This window comes from Macaca fascicularis, chromosome 11 (assembly GCF_037993035.2).
Source record: "Macaca fascicularis isolate 582-1 chromosome 11, T2T-MFA8v1.1".
In the NCBI taxonomy this organism is placed as follows: domain Eukaryota; kingdom Metazoa; phylum Chordata; class Mammalia; order Primates; family Cercopithecidae; genus Macaca; species Macaca fascicularis.
This window is the reverse complement of record NC_088385.1, coordinates 124,459,679-124,472,015: the sequence shown is the minus strand read 5'-3', so window position 1 is coordinate 124,472,015 and position 12,337 is coordinate 124,459,679. Positions and strand designations below refer to the sequence as shown.

General features: G+C 46.8%; 1 protein-coding gene across 3 annotated transcripts in view; it reads left to right on the top strand.

Annotated features, from left to right (window-relative positions):
• KSR2 (kinase suppressor of ras 2) overlaps positions 1–12,337 on the top strand; it is a 506,936-nt gene that overhangs the window by 475,454 nt on the left and 19,145 nt on the right. For all 3 annotated transcript variants that reach the window (XM_005572358.5, XM_005572357.5, XM_015431615.3), the window contains exon 15: positions 11,225–11,321. In XM_005572358.5, the coding sequence (XP_005572415.1) occupies positions 11,225–11,321 (97 nt within the window). The remainder of the gene's footprint in view (positions 1–11,224; positions 11,322–12,337) is intronic.

Here is a 12,337-nt window from a genome sequence, read left to right as displayed (position 1 = left end):
CCAGTTGGCGTCCTGTGGGGTGGGAATACTCCCTCCCTATGAAGCCTAGACCGGAGAGGGCAGAAGGTCACCCAGATGCCCAACAGCTTGGTGTCATACGGTCTGGGGCAGAAGGGATGGCCCCTAACGGGCAGAACCCCACATCTCAGTCTTTGAAGAGCCCAGAGCAGCCAGACTCTGACCTTTTTTTTTTTTTTTTTGAGACACAGTCTTCCTCTGTCGCCCAGGTTGGAGTGCAGTGATGCGATCTCGGCTCACTGCAACCTCTGCCTTCCAGGTTCAAGCAATTCTCCTGCCTCGGCCTTCTGAGTAGCTAGGACTACAGGTACACACAACCACACCTGGCTAATTTTTGTATTTTTAGTAGAGACAGGGTTTCACCATGTTGGCCAGGATGGTCTCCATCTCTTGACCTTGTGATCCCGCCCACCTCGGCCTCCCAAAGTGCTGGGATTACAGGCGTGAGCCACCGCGCCCGGCCGCCTCTGATCTCTTGACTTAGCAAAATCAGATTCAGTTATGGGGGGAAGAATTTAGCAAGACAGAAAGAGAGTCTACGCTTCTAGGCCGAGGTAGGAGAATTGCTTGAACCTGGAAGGCAGAGGTTGCAGTGAGCCGAGATCGCATCACTGCACTCTAACCTGGGCGACAGAGGGAGACTGTGTCTCCAAAAAAACAAACAAAAAACAAACAAACAAACAAAAGGTCAGAGTCTGGCTGCTCTGGGCTCTTCAAAGACTGAGATGTGGGGTTCTGCCCGTTAGGGGCCATCCCTTCTGCCCCAGACCGTATGACACCAAGCTGCTGGGCATCTGGGTGACCTTCTGCCCTCTCCGGTCTAGGCTTCATAGGGAGGGAGTATTCCCACCCCACAGGACGCCAACTGGGAAGTGTGAGCCTCCAGGTCACTCCAGGAAGAACTGCAGGGAAATGGTAACCTGGCATTCCTCTACCTCCTGTCACATTGTGGGGTCCAGCCTGGGACCCGCTGTTGTCGACACTGTCCAAAGATACCCTGAGACATGCTCTTCCCCAATGCTGCATCATATTTTCTCAGCATCTCCTAAGGGTAGGCTGCACATCTGATTCAGTATTCTTCACCTTGCAATCATTCAAGATCTGCCCACTTGTATTTATATGAATTTCCCTCCCCACTTCTCTGAGCCTTGCAGCAATATCAGAGGCTGGAGGAGGGGAAGGAGGGCCTGCATTAACAAAAGCTCAGTGCCCTCATGGGCAACTAGGCTCTGTCTTTGCATATTCTGATGCCTGGCAGGCCATTGTCATCTTTCTTGTCTGGCTAGGATGTGAGCCTTCCCCAGCCAGCCCCTTACTTAATGGAACTCTATAACTCTTCATTTCCTGGACACACGTTGAGTTAAGCAGGTGGCAGACAGCTGGCATTTCTCACTTGCTTTCTGGCATGTCCCATTTTTATAGGAAGCTAACCTGGCATTTTTTATTATAAAGCCCCAGAGTCCCAAGGTTTAATATCTTGAGCGTTAGATTCATGAGCAACTTGGAAGTTAGAGATTGCCGGAGGCTGGAATTTGATGGAGTGCGCGACCTGTCACTTGGAATGTGATTTATTTGCTCAAGGGAGGGGGGAAGAGCATGGGACAATTAAGTGGGATTTGAGTTGTGAGAAGTGGGGAATGCTTGAAAGGGAGGGGGCCGCAGAGGGGTTGTAAATCCCTCTGACAGCTCGAGTGTTTTTTAAAATAACAGCTGATTTTGAAACCAACTGCCTTGTGAGCTCAAGTCAGGCAGCACCACGGACTATTTGCACCCAGCTCTCTGTGTATTTTATTTGGAAGGTAAACACCTGTAGAGAGCTACCACTGGGAGACACTCTGGATTCCAGCCAGATGGCCTTTGCCATGTTACTCAAGCATGCCACACATTGTCCTACCTCAGGGCCTTTGCACTGGCTGGTTTCCCCAGCTTGGAGTTCTCTCCCCAGATTTCCACATGCCTGGCTTTTTTCTTCATTCAGCTCTCAGAAGAAAGATGACCTCCCCAGAGTGGCTTTCCGTGGCTAAAGATGCCCCCAACTCCATCTACTCTCTATCCAATAAGTCTCTGCATTCTCTTTACAGCACTTGTACCTCTCTGAAGTCTTATTTATCTGCTTTTATCTTATTGTTTACCGCCTTTCTTCTCCACTGGACCTTCAGCTTGTGGGATTAAGGACTAGGTCAGTGGTGCGTACATATCTTCTGCACCTAGAACACGGTGCCAGGACCGTTCTGGCACCCATGTAGTGGATTTTGAACTTAACAGATGACCTCTGGGCCTCCATAAAAGGAGAGTGGGCTTGAGCAGTGGTTCTCAAAGTGGGGTTCCCTGGACCCCCAGCATCTGCATTATCTGGAAACTTGTTAGAAATGCACATCAGAAACTCCATCGCAGGTTAAAGGTGGCTGGAGTAGGGCCACCTTTGTTTTAACAAAGCTCCCCAGGAGATTCTAGTGCCTGCTCAAGTTTGTTAACCATTGGCCTAGTGCTTAAACGCCTACAGGATCTAGGTAGGTGCTATAAATGTAGGAAGTAGACCAGGTGTGGTACATTACAGAGTGGTGAGGACTGTGGCAAAGGAGACCACAGGTGCGGGCCCCCAAAGAAGCTGTTATGTTTTGTTGGTTGTCACACCATGGTGGGGATCTCATTCCCTGGAATACTGGAAGGAAAGTTCTGGCCGTGGGAAGCAGCCTAGAGCACTGCATTCATTCATTCATTCATTCATTCATTCGTGTGTTCAGCATTAACATTATAACATGTGTAACAGTAACTAGATAAACCCAGTCCCTGCCCGTATTAGTCCATTTTCACCCTGCTGACAAAGACCTACCCAAGACTGGGAAGAAAAAGAGGTTTAATTGGACTTACTGTTTCCCATGACTGGGGAGGCCTCAGAATCATGGCAGGAGGCGAAAGACACGTCTCACATGGCAGCGGCAAGAGAAAATGAGGAAGAAGCAAAAACAGAAACCCCTCATAAACCCATCGGATCTCATGAGACTTATTCACTATCACTAGAACAGCACAGGAAAGACTCGCCCCCATGACTCAATTACCTCCCCCTGGGTCCCTCCCACAACACATGGGAATTCTGGGAGATACAATTCAAGTTGAGATTTGGGTAGGGACACAGTCAAACCATATAACTGCCCTCTTAGGGCTTACAGTCTGCAGTGGGGAGACAGTTCATCATCATAGGCTCCAGGCAACACCTGTTCAATTACAACTACAACAGGTGTTGCAAAGGTAGAGTCCACAGTGCTTCAGGGACCTACTGGAGGGAGTGACCTAGTTGGAGAGGCCATGGGAGGCTTTTGAGGCAAGTGGGAAAAGCATTGCAGGCCGAGGAAATGGCAGAGGCAAAGGTTCGGAGGTGGGCTGGTGTGATTGGAACTCCGTGAATGACAGGGAGAGTCATATGAGAAGAGGGAAAACGGTGTGTAGGAGCCAGACTACATGGGACCTCCAGGCACTGGGAGACTCTGGTGTCTATCCAGAGAGGACTGTGGAGTCATTGTAGCAGTGGAGTGACCGGATCAGTTTTGCGTTTTGAAGCAGTTGCTCATAGTACCGGATGGAGAATGAATTGGGGAAGCCAGAGAGACAGTGAGGAACCGTTGTCATCATTCAGGAAGAAAAATCTTATTAGCAATAATATTCATGGTAATATTATTAGTGATAATACAAGCAGCTGGTGAAGGAGTAGACGCTGTAGCTGGACACTGGACGAAGCACTTGTGTGCTTTCATCTCAACCTCACACCTGCTCACGACGCAGCACTTACTGCCCCACTGTCTTAGTGGCTTCAAACAACAAACAACGAGAACATGGTTCTGAAAGTCAGAAGTCCAAAGTGGGTCTCATGGAGCTAAAATCAGGATGTTGGCAGGGCTATGCTCCTTCTAGAGATTCTAGGGGAGAATCCGTTTTCTTGCCTTTTCCAGCTTTTTAGAGGCTGCCTGCATTCCTCGGCTTGTTGCCCCCCCCTCTATCTTCAGTGTCAGTGATGGTGGGTTGAGTCCTTCTCCCCCATCACATCCATCCAGCTCCCTCTTCTATCAGATCTCCTTTTGCCTCTCTCTTTTGTCTCCCCCTTTGCATTTGAAGACCTTTGTGACATCCATCTGGCCCGCCTGGCTAATCTGTCTATCTCAAGAGTATGACTCAATAACATCTGCAAAGTCCCCTTTGCCATGTAGGGTAAATTTTCACCAGTTCCAGGGATTAGGATGTGGACATCTTTGGAGCCATTATTCAGTTCACCACACTCCTGGTTATAGAGGCAGAGCCTGTGCCCCCATGAGATGCGTGTGCCCCAAGGCCATGGGGGCTTGGGGTGACAGAGCTGGGCTGGGAGCCAGGGTGTCAGTCCTCAGAGGTGGCTGCTCCCAGAAAAGCCCCTGCTCCCCACTGTTCACACCTGGCCCAGGTGCCTGGGCTTGGTGGTGAGGCGTTTGGAGGAGGGAAAGGACATGGCTGCCACAGGCATCCAGGCTTCTGTCCCAGCCACTGTTTTGGCAGAATGAGCCAGTCTGGACAGAGGCCCTCAGAGACAAACCTTCTAGATGGTTTTATCTCATTGTTTCTGACAAGCCCCTTTTAGGTTGGTTTATAATAAACATCTCGTACCCACAGTGCCATCTTAGCCAAAGGCTCTCTGTGTCACCTGAGATAGGGGCTCAAAGGGCAGCCTTGTGGGTACTGCCTGAGGCCAGGCTGGGAGAGGTGGGGTACCTGCAGATAAGATGGGGAATTCCCAGGCCTTGCCCCTCTTCTTGGAGAAAGATGATTTTTGGTGTAGAGAGATACCGAGAGGTGCATGTGTGTGTGTGTACTAGAAGCTAGAGAGGTACTAAATACACTATTGAGCCACTGAAACACTTTCTACTGACCTCCAGATGGACTGTACTACCAGCAGTCCTCATTAATCTTCGTTGCCATAGGCGATGGGGATAGTGACATTACAGCTACCACTTTCTGAGGGCTTATGACATGCCAGAGACTCAGAGAAAGTTGCTAAGAAGCAAAAGACGGGTTTTAAGAACATAGCCTCCAGATCCAGGTGGCCTGCATTAAAACCCCAGTTCCTGCAATTCCACGACTGGGTATTTATCCAAAGGAATGGAAATCAGCATGTCGAAGAGAGATCTGCGCTCCCTGGTTCATTGTAACCCTCTTCACAATAGCCAAGATATGGAATCAACCCGAATCCATCAACAGATGAATGGATCAAGAAAATGTGGCATATAAATGCAATGGAATGTTATTCAGCCTTAAAAAAAGAAGGAAATCCTATCATGTGTGACAACATGAATGAACCTGGAAGACATTATGCTAAGTGAAATAAGGCAGGCATAAAAAGACAAATAACGGCCGGGTGTGGTGGCTCAGGCCTGTAATCCCAGCACTTTGGGAGGCCAAGATGGGGGGGGATCACCTGAGGTCAGGAGTTCAAGACCAGCCTGGTCAACATGGTGAAACCCCATCTCCACTAAAAATACAAAAATTAGCTGGGTGTGATGGTAGGCACCTATAATCCCAGCTACTCAGGAGGCTGAGACAAGAGAATTACTTGGACCCAGGAGGCGGAGGTTGCAGTGAGCTGAGATGGCGCCACTGCACTTCAGCCTGGGTGACAGAATGAGACTCCGTCTCAAAATAAATACATAAATTAAAAGACAAATATCACATGATCTCACTTATATGTGGAGTCTAAAACAGTCAGTCATAGAAATTGAGTAGAATGGTGGTTACCAGAGGCTGGGGAGTATGGGGAATGGAGAGACTTTGATCAAAGGACACAGAACTTCATTTAGACAGGAGGAACAAGCCAAGAGATCTATCGAACATCATGGTTATTATAATCAATAACAATATGTTATATGCTTGAAAATTGCTGAGGGAGTAGATTTTAAGTGTTCTCACCACACACAAAAAAATGTCAGATAATGCATAAATGAAATGGCTTCATTTAGCCATTCCACATATATACATATATCAAAACACCATGTAGTACACAATAAATATATACAACTTTTACACATTAAATTAAAATCATCCCAGCTCTACTTAACCCCTGAGCCTCAAGTTTGTCATCTATAAAATGAGATTGATACCATGCTTCATTGAACCATTGAAGATACCTTCAATTAGAATATTCACCATTTAGGCTGGGTGCAGTGGCTCATGCCTGTAATCCCAGCACTTTGGGAGACCGAGGCAGGAGGATCACTTCAGCCCAAGAGTTTGAGACCAGCCTGGACAACATAGTGAGACCCCATTCCAAAGAAAAGAATAGTCACCATTTATTTTACGTGCTACAAAGAAAGAAATACAGTGCCAATGAAACTATGCTCTGTCAATGATTGTAGGACACATTTTGATTTTAGAAATGTGCATATTTGGAATCAATGAGAAACAGCAAGAATACCCACTTTGTAAGGCTCTTATCCTTAGACTGCCTGGCACATAGAATGTGCCCAGGACATGTCAGCCTGTATTGTTTCTGCTGGACCCATTTTACAGACATGGAAACTGAGGTTGAAGTCACATCTGAAGGTCACCCAGCAAGTAGTAAATGCTGGAGTCAGGATTTGGACTCAGTTTGTGCTCCTCTGTTCCCTTAGCTGTGATACCTGATTAATGGTTCAAGAATCATGTCTGATAACTGGGCACCCACACAGTGGAGGAGAAGACAGGAAGAAGATTGGGAGTGGGCTCCCATCAAGGCTATGCATCCACAAGCTGGGCCTCTGGGTGTCCATATCCTCACCCATAAAATAGATATAATAGGGTTTGCTATTATATATAGGGGTTGCAGCATTGCTAGAAGGAATCATGGAAGTGATATAGGTCCCAAGCACATGCTCAGTAAACTTTCATCCTCTTCTCCCTTCCTTTCCCCACATCCCACACTGCGAGTGGCTTTTAGGCCACCATTATTAGTCATGAGGAATTCCAAGCTCAGAGTAGTTGCTGTGGACACTTGAACTGACTTGCCGGGACCATCCTAGCCTCAGTCATCCTGGACATCTGCCTGATGCCTGCTCATCTTTAAAGCTCAGCTTTCATCTTCAACTTATCTCCAGCTTAGCTCTTGATAAACACCCAGGTGGGCACAGCCAGGCCTGGAGCCCCAAATTCCTCTGTAGACATTGCCCATCTGCAAATACTCTTCACTGTGTAAAGCCTTTAGAAAAGGATACCTTGGGTATCAGTGCTGCTTTACATTTTTTACAGATTTCAACACCATATACTAATTATATTAATTGTTAATTCTTTCCCTGCTTACTCTTTTTTTTTTTCTTTTTTTTTTTTTTTTTTTTTTTTGAGACAGGGTCTCACTCTGTCACCCAAGCTGGATTGTGGTGGTGCAATCACCATGCACTGCAACCTCTGCCTCCTGGACTCAAGAGATCCTCCCTCCTCAGCCTTCCAAATAGCTGGGACTACAGGCATGTGCCACTTCACACGGCTAGTTTTTTTGTGTATCCTTCGTAGAATTGGGGTCTTGCCGTGTTGCCCAGGCTATGACTTTTTAAAACATGTTTTGGAAGGATAACATACCTGCAAAAGTATCCAGATCATAAAAGAATAGCCCCGTGAGTTTCCACTAAGTGTATCCATGTAACCAGCACCCAAATCAAAACACAGAACACTGCCTTCCCCCAGCCCCCTAATAATGCTCCTTCCAGCACCACCGCCTGCTACACACACACACAAGGGCCATCACTGTGCTGACTTCCAGCACCTAGGTCAGTTTCATTTACTTATGCACTTCATATAAATGGAGTAGTCTTGGGTGTCAGGCTTCCTTCACTCAACATTATGTTGGTGAGCTTTATCCATGCTTTTTGCAGTTAGCAGTAGTTTGGTTATTTTTATATAGTGCAGCATGAACATATTTTGTTATATGTATATATCATATTTTATGCACTTTTCTGTTGACGAACATTTGGGTTGCGTCTTAGTTTGGACTACTATGACAAAGTACTGCAGACTGGATGGCTTAAATGCAACAGAAATTGTGCCTGTAATCCCAGCTACTCAGGAGGCTGAGGCAGGAGAATCACTTGAACCCAGGAGGCAGAGGTTGCAGTGAGCCAAGATTGTGCCACCGCACTCCAGCCTGGATGACAGAGGGAGACTCTATCTCAAAAATAAAGAAAAAAAAAGGAAAGAAAGAAACAACAGAAATTTATTTCTCACAGTTCCAAAGGCTGAAAAGTCAACAATCCAGTGCTAGCATGGGCAGATTCTGGGGAGGGCCGTCTTCCAGACTGTTGACTTCTCCTTGTATCCTCATATGGCAGGGAAAGAGTAAGAGAACTGGCTGGAGTCCCTTTTAAAAGAGCACTAATCCCATTCATGAGGCTCCGCCCTCATGACTTAATTATCTTCCAAAGCCCCACCTCCTAATACCATCACACTGGGATGAGGATTTCAACATACAGATTTGGGGACACAAACATTCAATCCATTGCTGGTTGGTCCTAGTTTGGGATTCCAACAGACAGGTTGCTGTTAACATTCTAGTGCATGTGTAGGAGTGAATATGAGAATTCATATCTGTTGGGTACTTACTTAGAGGAAGAATTGCTGGTTGTAGATTTGTATTAGTCTGTTTTCATGCTGCTAATAAAGACCTACCGGAGACTGGGCAATTTATAAAGGAAAGAGGTTTTATGGACTCACAGTTCCACATGGCTGGGGAGGCCTTACAATTATGGTGGAAGGCAAAGGAGAAACAAAGGCATGTCTTACACGGCAGCAGACAAGGGTGCTTGTGCAGGGGAACTCCCCTGTATAAAACCATCAGATCTCATAAGACGTATTCAATACCAGGAGAACAGTATGGGGAAAACTGCCCCCATAATTCAATTATCTCCACCTGGCCCTGATCTTGACACGTGGGAATTATTACAATTCAAGGTGAGATTTGGGTGGGGACACAGCCAAACCATATCAGGTTATTATTTGTATGTATATTTCACCTGAGTAGCTGTGCCAAACTGGTGCAGTGGTTTCTCCAGAAGCTCCTGAGGTCATATGGGAGTGAGAGAAGCAAAGACCAGTAGCTGCTGAAGGGAAAGATGACGTAAGGAGGGAAAGAAGACAAGAGGTGGAAATCTGAAGCTTGAGACTTACCTGCAGTTACCCTGAGCAGGAGACTCTGGGGAGTCTTGGAGCCTTGTTGGCGGTGATTTGCTCTTTGGTCTGCAGTGGGGAGGGTGATTTCTGGGCTTTGGCCTGTGATGAGTGTAGGTGGCTGTTCAGGAACAAAGTATCCAGGGGAGGGAATCCGCCCACGGTCTCAAATATTGAAATGTCAACATGGAGTAATTGGCTGCTCTGCCCACTCTTCCTCCACCTCTGCTCCAGCAGCCACAGCAAACACCCTGCCTGGGACAGCAACCTAGGGGATGCGGGGCCAGCCCTGACTCATTCTGGGCTGCCTCCTGCCAGCTGGCTGGGTGACCTCCTCGGACACGTGAATCAGACTTTCTGTGAGTCAGCTACCTGGGGACTTCACCTTAAGCCGATGAAGAAAAAAATGTTAAAGATCATAGGTGGCTATCAGTAGCATTTTAGAAGAGTATACGGATGGGTGGACAGATAAACAGTGTGATATGTATATAGATATATCACTTATATATATTTGCACAAGTGTATGTGTGTCTGTTTACTATTTTGTTAATCACTTACAACTTCTTACAATAGCCAGTGATCTCATGGAGAGTTACCATGAAATGTACTAGGCACAGAGAGGCGCCTATACCTTTACATGCCTGGTTTCATGGGATTCTCCTGACAACTCAGAAAGGCAGGAGCTGTTGGCCCCATTTTGTAGATAATAAAACTGAAGCTCAGAGAGGTTAATGCACCCACCCAAGGTCACACAGCCACTAAATGACAGATCAGGATTCTAACCCCTTAGTCCTACTCTAAGTCCCCATGCTCCTAACCACTGTGCTATACTTCCCACTGGATGCCAAGGCCTGTTTCCAACTCTGTATTTCATTCAATCCTCATACTCAACTACAGGGTTAAGTATTATTAGTTTCCTTTGGTCGATGAGGAAACTGAGGCCCAGAGAGGTGAGGTAACCCATCTCAAGACAGTAAGTAAGGAGCACAGCTGGGATTCTAACTGAGATCCCTCTGATACCAGCGTTCTTGCTTCAATCACAGGACATACAATCTCAGCAAAGCCCAGTACACGACAAGGGCTCAGTAAATACCAAATGGATGAACACAATGCCAGGAGTATTTTAGCAATAACGTCGTAGGTTAAAAGAGGAAGATTCAAACAGTGATTTTGATGGAGATGGAAAATTAATTTTCACAGTGACGTTCTTTCTTCTTTTGGCCCTCATTGCATACTCTGAGCCAGTCACAGTGCTAGGGGCTGGGAGTGCTATGATGAATCTAGAATCCATTCATTCAGTGATGGCTTGTGGGTGCCTGCTCTGTGCGTGCCTGCTCTGTGCGTGCTGGGAATTGGACTCACTGCAGAGGAACGGGACGGATGAGCATACAGGCGACTAAATGAGAAGGTGTTACTTTCACTGCATAATGTCCTTTTTCATCCTGTCATTCATCTTAAACTACTGGTCCTGGAAATGAACTCAATGAGGCTGAAAATAGTTTGAAAAACTCTTTAGCTAGACAGGCGTCTGGTTTGGGGGTGGTATTACTGGTGTTTACACATCCCCGTCCAAACAATTGACTGCATCGTTTGCTGATGATACTTAATACACATCAGCCACCACTTTACTGGTCTTTCATCACTGTCCTCACACACTGACTCCTGGCAAGTGCATGCAGCTGGTGTGAATGGCCAACAGAATGCTGTCTGAGTGGTGTCTGAGGACCCAGAAGTTGTTGATTTATGTGCTGCTTTCCACCTGTGAGCCTCTGGGATGGACTGGACGTGGCAAACCCATTTCTGGACTAGGCTAGATTCTGTGGGTGTCCTTGTCGGTCAGCCACGTTGGCCAAGTTTCTAAAGAATCTACAAGAACTTCCTCCCAGATCTCCATCCCAGAACCAGATCTGAAGTCCAGTCCCAGACTTATTATCTCATAAGCACAATAGTGGTGTGTCCACGTGTCTCTTCCATCATTTGTCACTTGAAGTAACTGTCATGGGTCACCCTCTTCTGAATGACTGCCATTAATTTATCTTGTCCTTTTGCTTTTCAGCCTCTGTAAGGGACGGACGCTCTATTCTGTCGTGAGGGATGCCAAAATCGTCTTGGATGTCAACAAAACCAGGCAGATTGCTCAAGAAATTGTGAAGGTACTGTCGGCTCTAGGGCCTCCTACCTAAATCTCAGAAAGACCCAGTTTCCCCCAGAGAAGCCCCCCAACCCCAGGACTCCTAACATTCATGGTTGGATTTCAGACTACCAATCTGGACTTAAAAGAAATTAGACTTCACCTGAAAAATGCCAGGCCATGTGTAAGTAAGAATTCTGCCTCGATACGATCTGTAGGAACTATCCACCAATGGATGGTTTCCATCTGGTGTCTCATTGCTATGGTACTTGGACCTATGCAAGGACCAGGGGTCACATACAAGCTATTCAGCCCTCTTGGTTAGGATCCACCATCCCTTGAGGCCTTGAACTCCCATGAGTGGAAACCATCTCTCTCTCCACTGCTGCTAAGGAAACATCAAATGGTTGGGTGTTGTTTTGGATTAAAACAAGCAAGAACATCCTGTGTTTTCTGGCAGGTGCCTTATTAGTTGTACTCAAGCTTTCATTTCTCATTTGGAGGTGTTAGGACCAAGCTGTAAGAGGAACGATGCAACTGTTCACAAAGGCAAAAAGAAAGAAACCACTGCCACTCTAGATGTTTGCCCTTGAACGAGGCTTCCAATAGACTTTTGTCTGTTCTTAATGAGCAGTTATGAACATCTGTTTAGGAACTCAGTGCCTTCTGCAGCAGCATAGGTTAAGTAGGTCTGACTAGTCTTGCAGAAGAGTTAGTCTTTAAAGGGGAAGTGGATGAAAATGGTTGGTTGAATTCCTTTCCCTAGGGATCTCTTTTGCTTCTTCTTCAGGAATCAGATGAGCAAGTGGGGATGGCCTTTCTGTGGTCTGAGAGTGGCAATGGATTTGTGTCTTGGGGGCCCTGCCTGTTCCTGCTTGCCATGCCTTCCCCGACCTCTCCCCCAGGACCCATGGTCAGACCCCAGGCCCTGCCACTGTTGAGTGTGGTCCCATTAGGGAGCCAAGTCTTCAGGACAAGGGATGTGAACTCAAGCCAGGGTGGCAGCGAGCTCTTAGGTTGTTCTCTGGCAACTCCCTG